We start from the raw sequence: 24,812 nt of genomic DNA on the forward strand, positions 1-24,812 counted from the left end.
GAATTTAACAGGATTGAGAGGGTATCTGTTTTCATTAAAAAAAGGACATAAAATCTAAGCTTGTTGTGGTAGCTGATAAACAAATGAAATTTAATAATTCTTTCAAAATTTTTGCGAAGCAATTGAGCTTTGCGAGCGAAGCGAAATTGTGGAGCACGTTTGCTACACGCGAGGTGTACCAAGAGAATTATTGAGATTCTCAAAATTTCGATAGAAAAGAAATCATAGCCGTATAATGTGTAGGCGTTTTTGGGCAAGTTTAGCGTTTAGCAAAAAAATTAAAGTATTCACCCGAAAAAACCTAAAAAAACCTGCATAGACCATAAAATAAACTATGTGGTAGTAAAGTTTTTAAAAGAACTGTTTTTGATGGTTTTTGATAAAATTTACTTTATAAATAACTTTTAAACTTTATTAACTCCTTTCTCTTAAAGCATATTTTTCCAACTATCGTCCACAAGGTATGTTTCAAGGAATTGAATTTTGGAAATGCTCTAGGCAAGTTCGGGAAAGTGCGGCCGGTTTTGGAAGACAACCACTAATTTAATTCGAAAAGTTGCCCGAACTCGCCCTTATATATGTAGCCATTTGCAGCTTATTGACACCCTCTTATTTTAGAATATTCTCAGGAATAATAGACCAAGAGAAATTACATCACAGTTTCTTGTCCACCGCCCACATGTGTTTGAGAACAACCCACATAAAAAAGTTCATTATTTTTTAAATTATTTGTGTAAAAATTACTATTTCATTCACGTTAAACCATTTGTCAGTCATTTTATTCATCCAACAAAGAATCCTATCCAAGATGCTTTTCTATTAGTGCTGAATTTAATAATTGACATGATTCAGCATAGTTTTTAAAAGGGTCTGATTGCAAAATATGATTGCCAAAGTTCAGCACTTATAATATTTGTGTATTTGTGTACTCAGCTTCTAAAACACAGACAAGAGACATTATAATTTCCTCTGGGTGATTACATTAATGTTGGTTGAAAAAAAACCTGAATGATGAGAAGCATGTGTTTTTGAATGGGTCTAGGACAATAAACTTATTTAATTTCCCTTGGCCTTGCATCAATCAAATTCTGAAAAAAATTTTCTAAAATGATTTTGTCAGATTTGGAAACTGTTGGTATGGTTGGAACTTTGCATATAAAATTAGTAAAGTTGCCAAATCGTTTAGTTTTTTTCTTTTATACTTAATTATTTAGGAGATGAAAAACAGTGCTTTCAATTTCATTGACTTGGCCATCCAAGGCACTGGAACCTTCACTATATGAAAATGTTTTCCTTTTCTTTTAGATTGTGTACAATGGGAGTGAGTGATGTAATCTTCTAATGCGTGTGGTGAAAAGAAGGCGAAACCGTTATTGTTTTTCTGCCCAAATTTGAAGCTATTTAATAAATCTTGATAAAGTTAAAAAACTGTTTTGATTTGTTTGTTTTTGTTTTAATTGTTTCCCGTGAGTTTTCGAAATTCGTTCCAGCAGATTCTGTGGCTTCTACTGCCGGTATTTTTACGTGTTGTAAGGTCATTTACGAAATCGTTAACGGACCAACTTCTGCGGGTTGTACAACTCGATGTATTACATATCTTTCGGAATACTGCTAAAAGTGTAATTTTGTATTGCGCTCTTTACTTTTATCATTCTGTGGGAACGGGCGGCACAAAATTTTAACACGCGTTATTCGTTTTTGTTAGTTTCGCGTAATCTAATTTTCTCGCACATTTTGAAAAGAATATCCCACGCACATTAAATACTCGCGCAGTTTATTCGCAAAAAAAAACTGTTTTTGCACAACGAATTGTTCTGAAGAGCGTTCATTTTCCCCCCATGGTTTTTCTATATGATATTCAATTTTGATGTATTTGGGAAGATGTTAGCTCCAAAGAAACAAGAAGCGCTAGGGACAAAGTATTGGATAGTTTAATTTTGCTTGCAACTTGCGAAATGCTTCGCAACCTTTTTTTAATTTCTAGTATTGATAAATGAATAAATTTTTATTATCAAATCTCAGTTTTAAGGTTTCAGTGTGTTTAATGGGTATAAAGCTGTATCCAACTAAAGGTTAGTTAGCCTAAAATATGTTTACATTTTAACGGATCTCTCCCCAGTCCTAATTCAAAAAAATGTTTAGACATGCGCAGTCTGAGTTTCTGAAATATTGCACGCTGAAACAGCCGTGTCCGCCGTGTATTAGATCAAAGGGAAACAGAAAGCACTAGGGGACAACTATGGGCTGGTTTCAATTTTGCTTGCAACTTGCGAAATGCTTCGAATCGCAACCACCCTCGTCCCGAGGGTTTTTTGTCTTTTTGATGTGAGAGAAAGACGACGAAAAATACTTTTCGACGTCATCTTTGATAAAGTCAAAAAACCCTGGGGACGAGGGTGTATCGGAAATACTTATTTGTAATATAACGGTGCCGACTTTTCAAAACACGGCTTAATAATCGCTGAGCTTGCATATTTGTAATGAAAAAACAAGATTGCGGACTCGGGTTTTCTTTTACATTACACTTCCAGGTGATCAAAATGGTAAGTTTTAGTTGATGCTTTTATCTTTTAATATCTTCCTTTTTACCTGTTCATTTTCTATTAAATTCTCCTAGAAGATTTAGCTGCTATTATTTAATATGTCTTCAATGCTATTTAATTCAGGGCGACGCAGCAGCAGCAGAATTAAAGAAGAAGAGAACCTTTAGAAAGTTTTCTTTTCGTGGTGTTGATTTGGACCAGTTGCTCGATTTGTCAAGTGAGCAATTGATGGAACTTGTTCATGCACGTGCACGTAGAAGATTTTCTCGTGGTCTTAAAATGAAACCTCTTGCCTTAATGAAAAAACTACGAAAAGCTAAAAAAGAGGCTGCACCAATGGAAAAGCCAGCTGTTGTTAAAACACATCTCAGAAATATGATAGTTCTTCCTGATATGATTGGTAGTATTGTTGGTGTACACAATGGAAAGACCTTCAATCAAGTAGAAATAAAGGTAGCCAGTTAATTTGTTTTATGTCAGATGAGTTTCAATAGATTTCTTTGAATGTTTACATTTTCCGCGGTAAGCCCTTCTGGCTTAACTCTGTGGCAGGCAGAAAGAAGAGGGTGTCGATAAGCTGCAAACACCTGCATATATATGGGCGAGTTCAGGCGACTTTTCGAATCAAATTGACGGTTGTCCGCCAAAACCGCCACACTTTCCCGCACATGCCCAAACTTGCCCTGAGAATTCCCGAAATGCAACACCTTGTAACATAAACATGGCGGACGACAGTTGAAAGAATGCGTTTGAAGAGAAAGGTATATATATAAAACTAAAATTTGAGGTGTGCCAATTTTGTAATCACAAAAATAGTTGCATGGTTAAACAGAAGTTAATTTTTATGTGATTTATGACAAAAATTAGCTACCTTCGCTAAAATAAGTATAATACAAGTGGAAAACAAGACAGATTATTGTCGTAACATGCTCCATCATTATGATTAAAATAAATGTTTAAAATTACGCTAGCTAAACTGTAATACAGCAAGAGTTTGGTCGATACCATTTAGGAAAAATAATTAAAACAAGATAGAATACGCTTGTCGTAACACCCTCCTCCGTTATGGAATTTAAAAAATGATTTTAACGCTGCGAAAGACTTGAAATATTCTGAACTAAACAACCAAGTCTGAAAAAAAATTTGCACTTAAATTTAGATTTTCCTATAAAACTGTGCAAAAAACATTAAAAGAACACTAAAATTGTTTGTTTTTTGAAGAATAACTTGCTGTATAAGTTTCGAAACAGCACAAGCATAATTTGCTGTATGTATTTCAAAACAATATAAGCATATTCTGTACAACTTTTAAAACATCACAAGAATAATTCTTGCTGTTTTTAAAAACAAGTTTTTGATCATGCAAGTATTTTTATCTTTTCACCTTGAGAACTAGTTTTATATTTTTTAGTGACACAAATTATTATTATTCGAAAATACATCTATTATTATTTTTTTGTTATTCCGACCATACATTCTCAATAAAATTATTTTTATTTTGGCGACTGACTGTAAGTTACTATCGACTTCGCCCGTAGAACAACTAATTAAATTGGAATCGCATAATGATACCTTTGTGCGAAAAAACAGATTGAAAAGGTCTTCACTTCACCTAGCGCTCTCATCTTTTTGCCTGCCACGCAATTGTTAAAGCCAAAAGGGCTTACCACAAAAAAAGTGAACATTCAAAAAGGTCTATATTTTTGCTATGACAGGATTTGTATTCATAGTCATGGATCCACAAATACAGCTATGATAGCCATTTAGGCGACTTTTCTTTCCCAATTAGGTTTTATTAACAGGGTGTTTGCTACATTTTGTGGCTATTATTATTCTACACCAGACAAATACCCCAGAGTCCAGGGTATTACAGTATGTTCTGGGGATTTCATTTTAATTCTGATTTTACCTCACTTATCCTTCCAGGGTAAAAATATGTAATAAAGGTAGCAGTAACCCTTTTTAAGCTGTTAAAACAGATGAATTTTTCAGTTAGTGTGTTATCTCTACGAATTTCCTTTGTTATTTCTTAAAAATATGGCCTTCAGGCAAATAAAAATAGTTTTGTTTAATTTGAAACAAATACATTTTCTGATTCAGCAAATATATTTGTTTATAAATATGCAAAAAAGAAAAGAAGTAGCTTTCACAAGCTTCAATGTTTACAACTTCATTTTGATTGACTCCTGTTTTAAAACAAACCTTTGGTTGATTGTATCAAAAGGGTGTGTGGAAAACTTTTGTTTTTGTATATTTTTCTTACAACAATTTTTTGTTTGATTTGAAAGAAATCTCATCAGCATGTTATGCTCCATCTAGCCACTGTCAAGAGAAAAATATTCAAAACAAATAAAATTCTACACCTTTTTAAGGCTGGCATGATTTACAAAGGTCATGTTAAAATTTTTAGGAGAAACAAAAATGCTATCAGAAGTTGGAGCTCTCTGGTTAAGGTGCTATGGAGATTAAAATTTATATTTACTTTATGTGCTATCTTTGTTATTAAAATTTCTCTTTAATAATTACATCAATTCTTTCTGTATAATTTTGTAGAATTTTATAGCACGTTTCACTAAAGCTATAATGGGCAGAATTAATTATTTACGACATCTTAAATAAAAGAGGAATTGTAAAACCTGAATATCTTTGGCAATAGATAATAGTATTATAGCTATAAAATTATTCTTCTTCTGAATATTTATACAGGATATAGCCACTTCAGTGTTGGAAACAGTTATCAATGCGGGTCCTGTGTTCTGAATGTATACATTAAGTATACACCGGCATTGCCTACCTAATTTCCAGCACATGGCATGGGTAGCTGTAGTTGACCCGTAGCTGTGGACCAAACCACTGACCTTATTTTTGCCAAGCAAACTGCATAACCACAAGGCCACACGCCTACAAATCAATGACAAGTGTGTTATAATAATAAAAAAATGAATATATATAGTCTGAAAATAACCTTTCGTTACCTTTAACTTACATGAAATGTTTTTTCCGATTTTTAAAAGGGTAACTGCCACCTTAACCCAACATACTTTTACATGTTGGACTCAACTGAAAAGTTTGCATGAGAAATTCCTGATGACTAAGTTCATATAACCCCAGAAATTGTTTTTTAAATACTTGTTTTTCTTGCCACCTTGACAGCCACTTCGATATTCGCAACAAATTTAAAAAAAATCTATGTATTTTTTTAAATCACTCTGTTTAAATGATTTTTTTTTTTTAAAAATAATTTAACATGATATACTAGCTGTGTAAGCAATACAATGAAAGAAATAATATATTAGCAGCAGGTGTGTGCATGATTTTTTATTTCAAACTGAAAAGAATTTATTTCAACAAACAGCTTTCAAAATTTACTGATTTATAGCCAGATGTCAACCTGGATAAGATTGATGCTCAAATGAGTATTTCCAACATCCTTCCCAGGGTTATACAAAAATTCAATCCTTGGGACGAGGTCGCCTAAGTTACTCAGTAGATGATATCAGATTTAAAAAAAACTTGAAAAGAACACAGCTTCAATCCATCCCATGATACCGTAAGAGATAAAAATTACTGTCTAAATTTTTTTATATATACTTTTCCTATAACCAGCGCACACTTCGTAAATAAAAAAATGTGTTTTTTAGTTTTGACTTTCATATTAGTAGTATGCCAACCTTGTCTCCAGCCCTTTTGGTTCTTAACCGCTCTGCACTTTCATGATAAGGGCTTTCAAAGTTATATGCACCAATTTTAGTGTCAGCAAATAACTGACCTTGCAATTACTGCACTTAAAAGGATACTGCTTCAGATTTAAACTCGCATCAGCAAAATTCAGCTGATTTAATTTTCGAACTTAACATAGTTAAATGCATAAATATTAAAGTTCAATGAAGGACAAACACCATTTAATTAAATAAATTTCAGTGTTTTCTGTGATGGTTTAATTTATCCAGAAGTCGTGACAAACTTTTTATTATTATTATTATTATTATTATTATTATTATTATTATTATATTTATACAGGTTTGCAAAGATGATAAGACACACAAAAAAGCATAGAAAAGTATAGTAGCAGAAAGCAAACTATAGAAAAAATCAACACAAAATCTCTGCGCAAATCAAAAATTTAAATTATTTTAAAAATTATGAATGATTTTTCATCCTGAAGCTCTTTTGGTAACTTGTTGAAAAGTTTTGCACCATGGAATGACAACTTTTTTTCCAGCTTCTGTTTTTAGTGATGTAGTTTAAGTGCAAAAAATGGTAATTGATTTTTCACTAAGAGTTCAGTGTTTGTGCAGGAGGCAACTGAACTATATTCGGAAAAAACAATTGCTTTTTTTGTTGTCGTAATATCTTCAGCTATTTTTCACGCTTTTGATTCCTAGGGATTTCTTATTTGCGACTTTACTACGACAAATAATACTGACTGACTGTAATGTTTTAAAAATGTAAAAATATATGTTGAATGTACAGTAAATTTCACCACCTGTGACTTAAAAGGCTTTTGAAATACAAATCATGCACATTTTTTGTTTGATTGCTTAGCTATGTAAGAAGATTGCAGAATTATGGAAAACATTTTTAAAAAAATTGTTCGTAGAGAACTTCAAGAATCCTTTTTTTATAAAAAAAAAGTATTTGTAAAAAAACTTTTGTTTTACTTTGCTCGAGAAGGCATCTGTTCTGGCTATACTAGTCAGTAATAATTAAAGCATTTTTTACAAAATAATGTAATAGGGTCATCTGTCACTAAAAAAGACTGAGTCTATAGTTTGAAAATTTTTGATGAAGAAGGTTAAAAATAACCAAGATGGTGGTCAAGCAAAAAGAAAAATAAATATTTAGAAAACTACATCTGGAGTCACATAAGGTTTTAACAAAAAGTGAGTAAGTATATCATTTGGAGTTTCTCATGCAAATCTTTTTAAATTACCAGTATATGTAGATGATAAAATAATTATTTCATTCTATAAAAACTTGGATACCCTTGTCTCAAGTTAGAAGAGTTAGAACTTTCGCAAGCCGAACTCTGGCTCAATAATAACAAAATGAGTATTAATACAAACAGAACTAAACAATCTTTTTTGGGAACCACAGCCAATTAAAAAGAGTTAAAAACAAAACTATCAATTATTTTCATTAAAAAATTATTATTTTAAAAAATTCATTCTTGGCCCCATTTGGCTGCTCTAAAATATTTAAAGTGTTTTCCTCAAAAAATTATTCTTATGCTAGCATGAATGAACGCAGAACACAAAAAAGCAGATTTAGCGTTACTTTCTATAGTATTCTCTATAATTAGCGGACACTGTTGGTGCATAAACAAAGTGTCACTAATTAGAGGTGTCCGCCTTTTGGAAAGTTTTGCAATGTAAGCTCAAAGTTCGAAAAATGCGATTTTGTATATGAAATATGTAACTTAAAAAATTAGCGGGTACCGTGCTGGACTTAGACACGAAAAAAGAAGAAAACAACTAAATTGAACGTAATATAACTTCTTTTTAGAATAACAAATATCAACATAATATCAACTAAATTAACGTTCATATGTTAATATGTTTGAAACCCTTGCCTTAAAAGTTTTCATACTCTGCTCTGAGCTTTTTTATTATTTTTCAAAACGTTGCTGCTTGTGTCTTTCCAATATTATATGTTTTAGAAATGTCTTTACAACTCATTTTTTTCTTTTTATTGTCATCTAATATTTTGATTTTCTGATGTCAGCCAACGTTTGTTAAGTTTCCCAGCTTCACGTTTTTTTAAGTTAGCAGGAGCCATGATAAAGACGAAAATATTGGTCATTCCAAAAAAATCTTTCTTTTTCAAAGCATGAAAACATTCGAATCAACCCGTTCGATCAGATCACTATGTTCGATCGAATCAACGCATTCAATCATTTTTTCATTCGATATTTGAGATTTAGCATTTGAAGGATTTTTTTGAAAAACAATCGATCATTCATTCATTTTAAAATCTTAGTTCATTGTCCATAAAAAAAATTATTCGGTAAGACAAATATGATTACTGAGGAAATGTACGAGGCCGACATACCCATACTCATTGAAAAAGATTGAAATGAGTACCAGTACAAATCCCTTGCTAGAGGATATTAACAAGGTGGATGGAAATGCAATAGCGATAATAAGAACTGATTCTTTACAAAACGAAAGCATTGTTGGACACATGCCACAAAACATATCCAAAATATGTTTCATGTTCTTAAGTCCTAAACATTTACAGCTGAGGTTTGTGGAAAGAGGGTTAATCGTGGAGGTGGGTATGGCCTGGAAATACCAGTTATATATAAGTTGCATGGACAACAAAAGTTGACTGACCGGTTTGTGTAAATCGAGGCTGTAAAAGCCGACATTTCTTGTAAAGTTTCAAAGTGTTTTAAATATTTTAAAATTATTTAATTTTTCATTATTTTTGTATGCTGCTCCCTAATTTTTTGGTCTGTCCGCTAATTGTAGAGAAAAAATGCCTATATTGCCATTTCGTGCAAAAAAGTTTGTCCGCTAATTGAATGTTCGCTAATTAGAAAGTTTTTATGACACTGACCAGAAAACAGCCGGTGGATGGACAAAATGTCAGCTAATCAGAGGTGTCCGACTTTTAGAGTGTCCGTTAATTGGATAGAATACTGTGCTTTGTATGAAATTGTAAAATGAGCGTTTCACTCTTGTCGATGCTTCAAAGATGTAACGAGACGTATGATATACGCAAACAACCTCGCGCATAAAGTTTACACAAAGCTGTCTATCAAATTGGGATTTTTGTTACGAAGTTAGACACGACATATTTTACTATTCAGATACGCAATATATAATATTTGTTACACACTTATTTTTCAAAATTGATTTGTGAGACCTTCCTGAACGGAAAATTCCTCGAACTTTTAATTTTCGATGGGTCCGTCTTGGGTGAACCGACTGACAGGAAGAAGAAAGACCACAAACCCCAAAATTTGCGAAATTCATTAATTCAGTTAATTCTGCCTACATTCACTTTTAAAAAGTTTGGTGGAAACACCTTTATTTACTAGGTAGTTAAACAAGTGTTTTGAACACTTGTCTTATCTTTCTGAAAAAGAAAAAAAAAAGTAAAAATAGTTACCAAGATGAGATTCGAACACACGACGACTCCCGTGTCGGTGCTCAGAGAGGCAAAAATTTCCATCCTTGAAGGACACATTTGCGTTTTAATACAAGCTCGCGAGCTTGTAATAACGGAGTTATTTATGCAGCGTCTGCTTATTGTAAAAAGAAACATTGTATTGAAATGTGTATCAAGTAAAGTTTTAACCACTTTGCTACTTCAGGTTTATTTCAATAAGTTATTGTGCCATAAAAATAATAAATGAAGAGAGTAATTCACAAAAAGAATAAACTGTCATTTTTTAATAATTGTGATTTCAACCTGTGGAACAATCCACGGGGCCGCCCGTCCTTTATATATCGTATTCCGTGTTTCCGTAACAAAAAGACAGACGCATGTACAGACAGACGACGGCTATTGTTATAGAGACTAGTCGTTGCCCGTGGAAAAATCCACGCGTTCGCCCCTCCTTTAAGTTTACCCATGGCAACAAAGTGGACAAAAATATATCGCATTTGATATTCGTGTTTCCCATGTCCACTTTGACATTTTTCTAAAAAAGAATTAAAACTTTTCTAAGATTAGATATCTTAGCCCAGAGAATTTAACTTTGACTGTTTTTAAGACTAAATATCAAATTGGAATTATTTGCAAATTTGTTTTAATCAGCTAAAGATTAGGTTCTAAATAACAAGGCTACCTGATATTGTTAATATATGTATTTAAAAAAAAATTAAGATCCGTTAAATGAGACCCACTATAAGTTAAGAAATTATTGTGCAAGAAAAGATTGCGAACTTGGCAAAATTCTTTTTTCTGCATTTCTGGTCAAGTGTATAGCAAATCGCAATTTTTTTTTCCGCAATTCCAAAAAAAATATAAAAAATTCGCTATACGGTTGATTATCAACATTTTTTTAGTTCTAACACTATACTCTTGCATTTTATCGCCTGGCATAAGTTGCCACATACTAATACCAGTGAACAAAATGCAAATAATAATTACTGCAGTGCCTACTGAATGTTGCTGAACATTAATTTCTTCATCATCAAATACGCTGCAACAAGTAAAGAAGTAATAAATGAGTAATAAACTGCAGGGACGGACACTCTTTATGGCTGCAAATTTTTGAATCACTCTTTGTGTCAGCAAATTTTCAAATATTAATCTTTTTAAAGATTTAGCACTTGGCAATGTGTCATTGAATATCGCACTTCTGCCCACTGAAAATGCGCCTCATGCAATTACAGTGGTAACAAAAGTGCGTACATAAAAAGTCTAAGCCCTCAGAAAGTTAGCTGTTTCTATCAGTGCGGCTAGCTTCGTAGCTGTAGAAACAAATAATAGACGTAGCAATTTGTTTAATTTCTTCGTGCATTATAGGAAAGAGGTTTTTAGATAGCGGAATGACTATGACTTTCTTTGAATAGGAGTCAAACACAATTTACTGCCTTAAGTATTAGTAATTTGTGCTACAGTTTGTAGTTGGACGCCATATCCGTTTCAATTTTTTTATACATTTTTATAGCCTGAAATGATTGGTCACTATCTGGGAGAATTTTCGATGACGTATAAACCTGTTCGTCATGGTCGACCTGGTATTGGTGCCACTCATTCGTCGCGTTTCATTCCACTGAAATAAAGAAGCTTATGTATTGTTAATGTGAAGAAAATATGAGGGAGTTCAAAGTTTCATTGTTGTTAAATTTCGCTGATTTGGGCCAAATTCGTGAAATTAAAACCCTGCGAAAAATAGACTTAGAGATCTGCGAAATTTAACTTTTGTGAATGAAGTCGTCGGCGAAATTTTATTCTAATAAATTTAAAAATATATAAAATAATAAATCTAAATTCCAACGAATTCTGCCGACATTTTTCTCCTGATGCATGTCTTTTCAAAAGCCCTTATGCAAAAAAAAATTGGGCGCAATGATTTTTTCCTAAAATACTGGCGTTGGTCTTTGATAAAAATTTATGTAGAGCCCTAAATCAGCTTTAAGACGGGGTTTCCACTCAGATGAATGTGGTCGATTGCATCGATGTTACTAAAAATAGAACATTGCATAATCTACCTTACGATCGAATTCAAAAGTAGGATTGCTTTCCGTTGATCAATTGAAATTTATCCCAAAAGATTGATTTATACTCACGTGATGTAAACAAATCGACGAAGAAATGAACTATACTGCGTGGGAAAAAGTGAAAGATGGCTAAAAACATTTCAAACAAACGGAAATTTAATTGCACATTTGTAGCAATATCAATACACATTCGTTTGAGTGAAAACCTACCTTAGGCGCGCATCTTACAATAAGCGTGACATTAAAGTAGAGCCAAACAAAAAAATATTTTGTGGCAGCCAGAAAATAAATAGATTATAGATTTCTAAATCCTAAAATCTACTAAGGTAACTACTATAAAAAAAATATGTATATTTTACGACTAAGTATGTATCTTCCCAATAACATAGAATTTCATGACTATTGTGTGAAAACAAGTAGGTTTTGGATATACTTGCTAAAAACATCAAAAATAAGATCTTTGACTCAAGATAGCATTTTATAACCTTCGTTTAAACTTCTTTAAACCTAGAAATATCTGTCATGACCTACAACAATATTTTTTTCATGTCTTACGTCCCTTTTCTACAATACATACATACGAGCCTCGACGATGAAGTTTGTTATGATGATGCGCCAAATTTAAATAAATATACAGACTGGAAATATTTAACAACAATTCGAACACGCAATATGGTGGGTTTGTTCTGCCCAGATTGCGAAAACGGCCTGTTTACAACCGCGACAGCCGGATTATGTACGCATGGTCCGTTTATGTTTTTTTGCACTGGTTATGTCGTGGTAACCGGATTATGAACGCTGATGTAATGGCTGGCCAGGCAGGCTGTGATTGGCATTTTCTTCGAACTTATGAATTAAACATTCTTTGGAAGATAGCACACTCCTAAAAACTAGACATGGCGAAAGAAAAAAGTATCGATGTAATTCTTAGTATAAACTACTCTTGTAGTAAATACATTTCAACATAATACACTTTGAAGTAACTAAATTTCACGGAACCTAAATTACTCTTTTTGCGGGAATTAAGTTTGGTGAAAAGTTATTAAACTTGCGAATCCCAAAATTTAGTATTTGCCACGAACAGGGTGGCCACAAGTCATGGAATTTCTGGAAATCATGGAAAAGTCATGGAATTTTATTTGGTCTGGAAAAAGTCATGGAAAACAGGATTGTCATGGAAAAGTCATGGAACTTTTTTTCCTTGACAGTTTTGCAGTTTATATTTTGTAGCATAAATTTCAAGAAAACTTAATTTCAATATTTTGAACAGTTTCATTGTCAAGCTTTGTTGCAATATAACATAATTGTGTTTGGTTTTATTATACTATAAATTTGTTTTATTATACATTATGTCATGTGACTGCTTAGTTTACAAGCAATGAAAACTTATATTGATGTAATCTGGGTGGTAAAATCGTTTTCAATCAATGTTTCTTCGAAGGAAGGGAGTCCTAGCATAGTTCTAGGTTGTAGCACGGGACAGGAATATATTAACTTATTAACATTGATGTTGAGGAGGTCCAGAATCGATTGCCAGTTGACATGGTTAACACAGGCACAGCTGTAAAGGCTATCTTGCGGTCAAAAGGCATAACAGATGGGGTAAAACATCAGTTCCGAAAAGATTCTGTGGCTTTTCTAACTAATCTGATATTGAAGCTACAAGAGAGAAGTCCCTTGAAGTATCTTATCATTCGATACTCCTCCTCATTATCACCAGTCAATATGGTACAGAACCAACAGAAAGCTACAAGTCAGTTTATATCTTTGGTTGAAAAGCTTCATCAGGTTGATCATGTGTTGCCTTCTGTAGCAGATTCGGCAAAAGAAGAGCTTGAGAAATTCTTGTCATCGCTCGACGCACCTACTAAGGAAGAGTTTGTGCAATTTGATTTCAGCAAATCAAGAGTGGATGAATTCCTAAGGCCGTATTTCAAAGATCAAAAAGCGTTATAGGCCATCTGTAAAGTGATCTTCACATTATCACACAGTCAATCTGCTGTTGAACGGGGATTTAGTATCAATAAAGAACTGTTGATTGAGAATCTTCAAGAGAAATGTATTGTTAGCCATATGACCACCTACAATCATCCAATGTGGATTTGCATGAGCATCAATTGAGTAATGGTCTGTTGAAAAGTTGTAAAGCTGCCAGACAAAGATACGGAACACATCTGGAAGACCAAAAAAGAAAAGTCAACGAAGACAAGAAATCAAACAAAAGAAAATCAATAACAGACGAAATCAACAATGTTAAAAACTATAAGAAAAGATTAATCTCATCCATCAATGCACTGAACACGGATATTGAAAAACTCTGCTACAAAGTTGAGGAATCTGAGAACATGGACTTTTTAGTTAAAGCAAATGCTTTTAGAAGGAAGGTCACCGAAAAGAAAGCTAACATAGGCGATCTAGATAAAGCTGTGGAGAAGCTAACTAAGGATCTTCAGAAGGAAAAGTAACGCCAATGCTCACAGACTTTATATAGGATATTAGTTGATATTTGTTGATTTGTCTAGTCTATTTTTTTCTAAAGTTCTGATTTTATATGAATATTCTGTATGAATATATATGTTCTTTATATTTTGACACGATTTTGTTATTTTTCATCATGTAGAAAAAAGTACTTGTAATTTTTTCAGCAAAGTTGTTCTCTAAATAATGAAATTTATGGTTTGTTTGATAATTGATTAATTTAGGGGTTTAATTTTTTTAACGGTTTTAGTCATGGAAAAGTCATGGAAAAGTCATGGAATTTCTTTTACCAAATTCTGTGGCCACCCTGCACGAAATTTCGTTTCATTTGAGAACAACAACAACTTTGCTACCAGGGCTTTTTGCTTGTCAGAAGTGATGACAAATGATATAAAAGCGGTCAGCCCCGATTATATTTGTTCTATAAGTCTCGAATAATATTTGACTGTCATACATAAGCCGGCCTTCCTCGATTATGTGCGTTCTATAATAAGTGAGAAATAATATTAGACTGTCGTATATAAAATGGCCTGCCCTGATTATGTTCCTTTTATAAGTGCCAAATAATATTTTTTGAGTAATAAGCCAGCCTGTCCTGATTATGTTGACCTGATTATGTATTTTCTGCCCTGTTCTTAACCGGGGCAAGCTGCCGTACTTAATCAGGGCAGCGTTTATTATCCGGGCAGAACATAGCTAGCTAGCTAACACTTAAAAAGTTAAAGATTTTCCATATGCTTTTGATAAAACTCCAATGACGTCCTTGTCTTCATACTATTGACTCTAAGCATTTGACTGTGGTCAGCAAAACTTCGGCCCTCTAAAGATCTCTGAATTTTCTTTAACATTAAGTGGTCCATCATCCTTTTTCATCCGTTATTTTTGAAGCTGGTGTAAATTATTCTATAATATTAATAAGTGCTGTAGTTTTTACTACATGTATGATACACCACAAAATCACTAGAAAGTCACTAAGGGTTGTATCTATTCTGAAATGTATAATGTATGGCTAGGTACCTGTAGCTATAAAAACCCAGCAAAACACTTTACAAATTCACGCCACTAAAACACCATCTTTGATCAAAACGTCACGCATACATTACTTTTCTCTACATGCTTAATTTTGGGCGAATTTCAGTCTGTTGTACCAGGGCCTCGTACGCGTTTCATCCTCATAAAGAAAACGCTACAGGCCCTGGGATCGAGGTTGCTTCACCACGAATATCTTTTGGACTGTATCAACTATTAACTTGAACTTCTGTCAAATAAAAATATATTATAATATCTACCGTTAAGAAATTTTTTGACTGCATAAGATGGTTGACGTGTATTTTACAGACCGCAGTGTTAATTTTGCTTCTGGTCTGTCAAATATGCAATGAAATGAAAATATAAAGGAAACTGAATTGCAATGACACATATTTTAAAAATGAAGATACTGATCGAAATTGAAGTAATTTGAACGAGTGATTCGTGAATTACTTTACTACTATCACTTTAAAAATTAACAGACCCGAATTCCATTATCCGGAAAATCGCTAATATGTTATTGGATATACAAATACAATTACCATGACATGTTAATCAAGTATATAAAGAATTCTACCTCTATTGACTATTGATTTGACCAGAAAAAATAAGGTATGTCGTTTCTGTACTTGTTCACGGCTGTTACCTTAGGTGGACATATATGTGTAAATACTTTTGACATTAAGTGAAGTATTAAAAACAATTCGATTGGCTTTTGTAGCCTCACCTGTGATGGTTAACCATGATATATTTAAATTAAACCTGGACTCGCCCCTCCTTCCCTTCGGATTCCCTTCCCTTCGGAATAAATTTTTAACGATTCTAACTCACTAGAAACAGCGTCCAAAAAAATGATTTATTTGAAATCATTAATCACTCCCGAACAGGATAAGCCCATTTTTTCCTCACCTCTAATAATATGCCCTCGTTTGAGCAACCGCCGTTTTCTTGTGTGTCTTTGAGATTTCTGAGACTCACTGACTGGCACGTTTTCGATCAAATTTAGCAGAGTGAACAAAAAAAGCATGCAGAACATGACGGTAGCATCAGCATGCATTCTCGTCCTAAGTCCTGGAGACAAGAATGATCAAAATGTTGATTCGGTGTCGCCGAAATACTTACACACCCAATACTATTTTTTCCAAACTAGGTAAGGACTTAAATTAATCTTCTCTTACTAAAAAAGGTTCTTATTTCAGGCCGCCTGTCTCGTAAAGAACTTTTAAAATTATTAATGTTTCTTTCCGCAGCATCTCATTAATTCCTTACAATTTCGTTTGTATGAAGGTTGCAACGCAAAGGGTAATTGTTTTTTACCGTTTCAGTTACAGCTCATACGGTATGCGCTTCATGATGACGTCGCAACGCAACCGATGGCATAACGAGAACCTGGACTTATGGACGTAGTTTTTTTTTATTTTGTTTTTAAATAAGTATGCTGCTAACCTTAATTGCGCGTAGAAAATATTGCGCTTTATGAAACAGCTAGGGGCTTGAGAAGCTCCAAGTGGGTGAAGCGCCATAAGCTTTTTTATTTACCTTATTTACTCTGAAATGCAGCAGCCGAGACCTTTACAGGTCTATTTCTTACATGTTACTTAAAAAAAAATCTCAAAGTCGTAAAGTATTAAATAAAGTCCTAAAGTATTAAGGTTTATATTTAATATATATGGAGTAAAAAAAAAACAAGTATTTATAACAACGTTTCGATCATTTCTTCGTCAGGTGTACAGAAAGAATCTCGTTCCAGAATATATATAAAAAAGTTTGCAGTTAATTACTTTACAATAATTACAAAGTTTAAAACAATACAATTATGTATATTTTTCTATTCAAAAACTTCTTTTTACACAATAAAAAACCTTTTATTGCCAAAAGAAACTAAGTTAGCAAAACAAGCATTATTCACCATAGTAACCTAATTTAATAGGCCGAAGATATGCAAAAATAAATAAATAAATACACAAATGACTTCAGCAGTACCTCTCTGATGCAATGCGTAACTATAAGCTATTGCCCAGACACTAAACAAAGCGATATACACGCTTTAAAGTGCGCGAACAAGCGAAGAGTACAGCTTAGTCATACACCTACCTAGAATACACAAAAACGCATAAAAAGAAACTTTTAAAAGAAATTAAGGAAGAGTCATGCTGGTACACTTCTTTCATTGAGTTCGACTGGAAGGAACGTTTTAAGTTTGTGCCGCCAAAAGGACTCGCGCTCTCTCAGTTGAACCTCGTTTTGACACCTATTAATAATTTGGAAACTCCAATCTGACATGCCGTGATGGCCATCTTGCACAAAGTGAGAAAACAAACCTACCTGAGGAACAACCTTTCCTTCATGAAATGTACCAGCATCACGCCGCGCACAGAAAGATTTAAAGTGATTCTTATAATTATTAAACCTAAGTCCAAACGCCGTTTTTGTACTGCTTACATATTGCATGTTACATGTTTTGCAGACAAGCCTGTAAATATCCAAATTTGAGTCACAATTAAAATGACCTCGACGGATATTAAAATCCCTAATGTTATCTGAATTAGAAAAATTTTGACTCCTAATTAGCACACTGCAAACTTGGCATCTAGGCTTATTACAGCTTTGGCAAGAACCTATTTCTCCCTCACTCGGTAACTTAGATCTTACTAAAGTATCTTTTAAAGTCTGACGAAACGAAATTAGGGGGACAGATGGAAACAGAGTTTTGTGTTCCTCGTCACATTCTAAAATAATCTGGGCCTCCCTGAAGATGTTATAAATATTCTTACTTAAAGCAGGATGAAAAGTAGTGGAGAAAACCTCCTTACCTAAACCCCTGTCTGTCGTTGAACTTGGCAGTAAGATCTCATTTCGATCTAATGTAAACGCTCTACTAACTTGCGAATCTACAAGTTTCTTTTCATACCCTCTACAATAAAGCCATTCCTTTAAGCTGAAAACACGATTTTTAAAAAAATCATCCGTGGAACAAATTCGCCTTAACCTAAGAGCCTGACTATAAGGTATTCCTTTTTTAGTATGAAATAGATGACAGCTAGAAAAATGCAAAAACTGGTGCGTATCAGTTTCCTTAACAAAAAGGTCAGTTTGAAGGTTTTGTTCCTCTCTAATAACTAAAACATCTAAAAATTCTATCGAATCCCTGGAAAATTTATGGGTGAATTTAATTGTAGGGTGTAAGCTATTGAGATATTGAATAAACTCATCCAGTTGCTCTTCACCATGGTCCCAGATTAAAAAGATATCCTCAATATAACGCCACCAAACCCACGGCTTAAGATTGTAATTTTTTAAAGCTTCTTCTTCTAAATCTCCCATAAAAAGAATAGCATATGGAGGAGCAAATTTAGTCCAAATAGCTGTACCTTGCTTTTATCTAAATGTCTTATTATTGTGTTCAAAACAATTGTTTTGTAAAACAATATCAGCTAGATTAACTAAAGAATCAGTACCTACAGATTTGTCATCTCTACCGTCTAATGCCTTCCTCATGGCCTTCAAACCGTCCTCATGAGGAATACTGGGATAAAATCCCACAACATTAATAGTACAGAAAATAGCATCGTGAGGCAGAGGTGGTAAATCTCTCAATTTACATATAAAGTCATTCGTATCTTTGATGTAAGATTTAACTTTCCTAGAAAGAGGCTGTAGGTGAAAGTCAAGGAAAGAAAAAATTCTCTCTGTAAAATATCCACAGTTTGATATAACTGGCCTATATATATGTATATATATACGGACGGACGGACGGACGGACGGACGGACGGACGGACGGACGGACGGACGGACGGACGGACGGACGGACGGACGGACGGACGGAAGACAGACAGACAGACAGACAGACAGACAGACAGACAGACAGACAGACAGACAGACAGACAGACAGACAGACAGACAGACAGACAGACAGACAGACAGACAGACAGACAGACAGACAGACAGACAGACAGACAGACAGACAGACAGACATACAGACAGACGACAGGTAGACAGATAGACAGATAGACAGATAGATAGATAGATAGAAAAAGCAGTTAAGTCACTTGCTCTAAGGAAAGTTTCTCTTGACAAGGCGGAAATCTTCAAGCTTTAAGGCTTCTTGTTGCTTTTAAAATAAACAAGAAGCCCTGCGGTTTAAAGATTTCCGCCATTAGCAATAATCTGAAAAAGTACTCAACTTTAAAGAGGGCTGAGTAATATGGGGGAACAAAATCATTGAATAACCTAAAATTTTAAGTTTCAATTTTCGATTATTATTGTAACTGTAAATCACAGCTAACTTAACTTACATAAACTTCATTTCTTTATAAGAACAATTTTAAAAGAAAAATAAAAAACCTGAAAGTTGATGAACAATAAAAGCCATGTATGCTAATCAATGCTGGAAAATAAAACAGTCAAATTCTTTTTTTTCTCTTTAATCTTAGTGTATAGCGGAAAATTTCTAAAGTTAGGAAAACTGGAAAATACTTTTCAAAAAAAAAACATCGTTTTTAATGGCATTGGATATGGTACTCTGCATGCATGTGTTTTTAATGACTACTAAAAATTACCGACGCAGGCTAAAGTCGCTAACGTTTAATATTGCAAGCAAAGTGTAGCATAAGGACATCTTATTTTTGAAATAACCCACCCCACTACAATCAATAGGAAAAACAGCATTATCTTGTTCCCATAGAAACGGCTGTCATGTAAATACAGTCAAATCTGCACATAGGAAACACATGAGAGAGTTGGGTCAGCATGTTTTAAACCCGTTTGACTTTTCCAAAACGCTTATAACGTTGCGGCAATCAGAATAGAAACATCTCCGTTATACAACACGTCCGCTATATAAATAGACGTAGTTGTCCGGTATAGACCATGTGCGCTATATAAATAGATGCAGGTTTCCGGTATAGACCATGTCCGCTATATAAATTGATGCAGATTTCGGGAATAGACCATGTCTGCTATATAAATAGATGCTGGTTTCTGGAATAGACCATGTCCGCTATATAAATAGATGCAGGTTTCCGGTATAGACCATGTTTGCTATACAACATCGCCATACCAAACGTCCGCTATACAACATCTCTGCTGTACAACCCGTCCGCTATACAACATCTCCGCTATACAACCTTCCCGTTATACAACATCCCTGTTATACAACATCCTGCTATACAACCTTACCGTTATACAACATGCCCGCTACACAACATCGCTATACAAAACTTCCGCTAAACAACACGTCTGCTATACAACATGACTTCGCTATACAATGTCTCCTACATATGCAAGTGTCCGCTATACAACAAGTCCGCTACATTACATGTTTGCCACGTAAGCAGATGTCCGCTATAACATTTCAGTTATAGAAAATTTTCCCTGTATTATGATAAACATGATATATTACAACATGGTCACGCGCAGATAAGTTATTCTAATAATAATAAACTTTGTTCAGAATGTATAAGGCATAACAATTTACAATTTAGATAAATAATGTATTTATATTAAATAACATATATCAGATTCTTTGATGTTTCCGAACGTGTTTTTACAGTGGCCAACTAACATTAATTTTTTAACGTTGTTCCTTAAGCGCTTTTTTATAAATTTTTTATTTGAAGTCTGGGCCGAGTTGTAAATTTTCGAAAACATTTGTTTTTCTTCAACTAAGTGGGTGTTTATCTGCAGTAAGGTGGTCCGGCTAAGTGGACTGACTCGCTCAGGCAGACTGATGTTTTTTTACATGTGAGTGCAAAATCATGATAATTTTATATAAATATCTTGCCAAATGGAGAGTTAATAAACAAGTCTTTCCTTTGTGGCTGTGTGGTATTTCGACTTGCAATAACAATGATTTACATTGTTATTTTCAGCATTCCTGTTCACATACAACGTAATAACAAAGAGTTACTACCTTAAGTGGATATATTTTGGCGAGGTTTAATTTTGGCGCATTTCGGCGGAATTCGCCAAATTAAATATCCGTCAAAATTTTGTTAACTGACAACTCGCTAATTTAAATACTCGTCAAATTTAACATAATTTACCGTTCGCCAAATTAAATCTCCGCCAAATTTAAAAAAAAATACGTTTTTTTTTTTTAATTAAGAAAAAAAACGAGCGTTTTTTATATTCACAACAAGTTTTATAAATAAAATTCATTTCTTTGTGTCATTCGCCAAATAAATCCCCGCCAAAATAAACATTTTTTTGTATTCGCCAAATTAAATCCTCGCCAAATTTTATAAAATTTATCATTCGCCAAATTAAATCCCCGCTAAATATTTTTTTGGTCATTCGCCAAATTAAACACTCGCCAAAATTTATCCACTTAAGGTATTTGGAAAAAAAGCCATAAACAATTTCAGGATATATTGGGATGAAGAAAATTTTTGGGTCTAAAATTTTAGGTTATTTAGGAGATGGTTTTTAGTCTGGCAAAGCATAACCCGCTGGTGAATTAACAGTATTAGCAAAAATTGTCTTTATAACTCCGCAATAGCCTTGTTTCTGACCCCTAGCACACGGTAAAAGTAGACATTCCACGTTTATATACTCTCTTGCATCTAATAAAAGTCATCACTCTCAGCATCATATCGTATTAGCTTTTCGTCGATCTGCAAAGTATTTAAAAACTCTCCCATTTCAGGCTTTGCAACTGAAGCTAACGTTTTGTAAAGTACTTGAACAGCTTCTTGCGCTGTCTCTCTCCATCTCCGTGTTAGCGCTTCTAGATCTTTCACATTGTTCTAAAAAATAAAAAAAACTTTTCCACCATATACAGAAAATTTTGTTTATTCGCTATCTTAAAACAGAAAAAAACCTGAGGAACTGAATTCAACTTTTGAATTTGCATTACGCAGACTGCTATGGGCAGAACTTTTGCTGAAGGAACAATAGCTGTCGTGCCACGCTCAAGGCAAGAAGAAACACCTAGTGGAAAGTTGAACTTAAAAGCAGCAGTTTTGGTGCCAAGTACTTCCCGGTTCCTATTTAATCCGGGGAGGGAGTGACGTACTATACCGTAAGTGCTGACGTATTATAAGTACCAAGCCTATGAAAAGTTCTTGAGGGGGGGGGAGGGGGTGAATCTGCCTCTGGTCATAATATGCTCGAAAAACCCTGGACCAAATAGGGTTAACTGTTTAACATGTAAATACTATATAACTATATAATACTATATAATAAACTGACAAAATAATAGCAATTACATCTGTTAGGTAAATAAAGGTTAAAAACATTTACTTACTTTGGCTCTATATGTTTTCACTAGATTCAGCTTCCTCAGCTCTTCTTCTCTTGCTTCTAGAATTGATCTTAACTTTTTCTTTTCTGCTTTCAACAAGTTTAATTGATCTTTGACACTAATTGTATTAACAAGATTTTTCTCTATTTTGTTGTGCAACATTTCACTCTCATCTATGGTTGATGCTGTCATTCCTGTCATTTCACATGCATGCTAAATAATAGACAAAACAATATGACATAAAATACTGTCCACCTGCAAAGGTTAGTTCTCAAGTATGAAAAAAAAAACAGTTTCTTGATAACCAAACATACTGACAGGAGAAAACAGCAAGTTATGCTTTAAAAACTGATTTGGTTTTTGTTACTAATGCAGGGATGAGATCTTTACTATCACAAGATTTTGACAGTAAAAGTAGATATTTAATTTCCTTTAAATAGACGTTTGTGAATTGCGTGCATGACAAAGAGCACATGACAATCTTTACATATAAGAAATATATAACATGCACACCTCCAATATTGTATTTTAGACCAGTCAGTATCCTCTCGTTAAGTGGGACACCAGATAAATAGGACACCCGCTATATAGTACGCTTTTCCTCCATCTCTTGAACTTCCTTGCCCTTTTAAACCAAAAAAACTTTGCTTAAGTGAGACATTCAATGGAATGACTTCATATTTTTTCGAGACTGAAGACATTGCAATGATTCGAAAGAAAAAATTTGTAAACAAAACAAACTTTTCTCGAGTTCTCTTTATGAGAATGCAGTCATGTCGCAGATGATGAGATATAGAAAGAGAAAAATTAAACACAATTACTTATCACTATATTGTAATTATGAATTTAGCAATCCCTCTAAGTCTCTCAAAAAATCTCTCAATAACTGGGACAAATTGAGCTATTTATGTGATAAAAATTACACTTATGATGAGATTCGCTTCAGTAGGACGCCCGCTAAGTAGTACATTTTTCCTCCGTGCCTTGATAGGCCGCGGGCTATGCAACAATATTGTTCATCGATATTTTATTCTAAAAGTTCATTGAAACAATGTTCTATATAAGAAAAAGTAGTGTTACCAACTCTGTAACCCGCAGTTTTTTCAAAAAATTACAATTATAATGACAATATGGAATTGCTGAAAATTTTTTATGCCCACTGCGATTTTCAATTTGTAAAATATCGTTTTGAAAAAACTTTAGATATATTGCTGCTAGACAGGGTAGCAATACTTCCAATTATAAAGCCTCTAGACTGCGGTTAAGGTTACAAAAAGATTTTCAAAGAGCGATGAGGACATAGATTCTACGTTTTTTAATATATAAAAAGCAGCATTTTCATTTTATTTTATTTTACTGGGTAGCATTAAGATCTTCGCTATGATCTTCTGTGACTTAACATTCTTAATATTATACTCCCTAAAATCATAAAATGTTTAGGCAAGAATATAATAACTAATGACGACAAAATTTTGTCCATTTACAATTATAGCAGTAATTTATTACTAAAGTGTAAATCTTTATGATAAATAAATTACTCTGTGAAGCTTGTTTGAATTATTGGCATAATAAGTTACATTGCAGAAAAAGCTCTGGCGATTAACTAAAGTATTACTCAGTCCAAAAGAAGTCAGTCAGCTGCCTCACGCTAAGTTCTAAAAAATCCTCATACGTTGTAAGAGCTGACAAGAAGTCAGTCAGCTGCCTCACAATAAGTTCTAAAAAATCCTCATACGTTGTAAGCGGCATAATTCGATCGTAAAAATATGTTTAAAGTTGAATAAATATATCCACTTCAGCGTTAAAATAATAATAAAAGACACTCAGTATCCCTACGTCCTACACGTGTATTTAATTGATATTTCCAATTCATTAATAGATCAAGGCAATACGCTTAAATAAATGTTGTCTGGTGCTTTCCCCTGTTACTTAGCTAAAAACATTACGAAGACCTAACCACGCTGTATATACAAAACTCGTTTCTTTTTCTGTGTTTTAAGAGAGTTTTCTACTACGGCATATAGGGTTCAAAGTTCAACTTGCACCACCGGGCTTCGAAAATCCATAATGGCGCATAATCTCCGAAATGGTCTAAACCCCAAGGCAAACTTCTTTTTATCTATTCTGCTCTTTTTGATGTCATTTAAGTTGTGTGTTTAAAACTCGCATTGTTTTTTTTTTCTTTGTTGTTTTGATAATTTATTTTTCTTACCAAGAACGTGGCGCCGTAGATTGTGGCGCCGTAGATTAGTGGTTATAGCTTTCGTACTCTGTGCGGGAGACCGGGGTTCGATTCCTCTTGACGGCGATTCAACATGGGCGAGTGAATGTTACCATAGC

The 24,812-nt window shown here is 33.7% G+C and overlaps 2 protein-coding genes across 3 annotated transcripts; one reads left to right on the forward strand and one right to left on the reverse strand.

Annotated features, from left to right (window-relative positions):
* The first annotated feature begins 2,434 nt into the window (after nucleotides 1-2,434).
* LOC130645421 (40S ribosomal protein S15-like) lies at nucleotides 2,435-11,330 on the forward strand. Its single transcript, XM_057451410.1, has 3 exons — nucleotides 2,435-2,543; nucleotides 2,667-2,996; nucleotides 11,170-11,330. Exons 1-3 carry the CDS (start codon nucleotides 2,481-2,483, stop codon nucleotides 11,281-11,283), a joined length of 507 nt encoding a protein of 168 aa, XP_057307393.1. The 5' UTR covers nucleotides 2,435-2,480; the 3' UTR covers nucleotides 11,284-11,330.
* A 9,307-nt stretch (nucleotides 11,331-20,637) lies between these two features.
* Nucleotides 20,638-23,177, reverse strand: LOC130645431 (swi5-dependent recombination DNA repair protein 1 homolog). Of its 2 annotated transcripts, XM_057451430.1 has the most exons (3): nucleotides 22,986-23,177; nucleotides 22,476-22,685; nucleotides 20,638-21,975 (listed from the first exon to the last, which is right to left on the reverse strand). In XM_057451430.1, the coding sequence occupies exons 2-3, from the start codon at nucleotides 22,671-22,673 to the stop codon at nucleotides 21,793-21,795; spliced, it is 381 nt and encodes a 126-aa protein (XP_057307413.1). In that variant the 5' UTR covers nucleotides 22,674-22,685; nucleotides 22,986-23,177; the 3' UTR covers nucleotides 20,638-21,792. The 2 variants fall into 2 exon arrangements, with proteins under 2 accessions (XP_057307413.1, XP_057307405.1); XM_057451422.1 differs by lacking the exon at nucleotides 22,986-23,177 and having other exon boundaries at nucleotides 22,476-22,804.
* Between the last annotated feature and the right edge of the window lie 1,635 nt (nucleotides 23,178-24,812).

Source organism: Hydractinia symbiolongicarpus, chromosome 1 (assembly GCF_029227915.1).
Source record: "Hydractinia symbiolongicarpus strain clone_291-10 chromosome 1, HSymV2.1, whole genome shotgun sequence".
Classification (NCBI taxonomy): domain Eukaryota; kingdom Metazoa; phylum Cnidaria; class Hydrozoa; order Anthoathecata; family Hydractiniidae; genus Hydractinia; species Hydractinia symbiolongicarpus.

Coding starts and splice junctions, on each gene's coding strand:
- LOC130645421 (XM_057451410.1), top strand. CDS start 2,481: ATGAAAAAACAAGATTGCGGACTCGGGTTTTCTTTTACATTACACTTC. Junction 2,544..2,666: donor ACTTCCAGGTGATCAAAATG/GTAAGTTTTAGT, acceptor TATTTAATTCAG/GGCGACGCAGCAGCAGCAGA. Junction 2,997..11,169: donor TCAATCAAGTAGAAATAAAG/GTAGCCAGTTAA, acceptor ACATTTTTATAG/CCTGAAATGATTGGTCACTA.
- LOC130645431 (XM_057451430.1), bottom strand. CDS start 22,673: ATGACAGGAATGACAGCATCAACCATAGATGAGAGTGAAATGTTGCAC. Junction 21,976..22,475: donor TGAAAACATATAGAGCCAAA/GTAAGTAAATGT, acceptor TTTATTTTTTAG/AACAATGTGAAAGATCTAGA.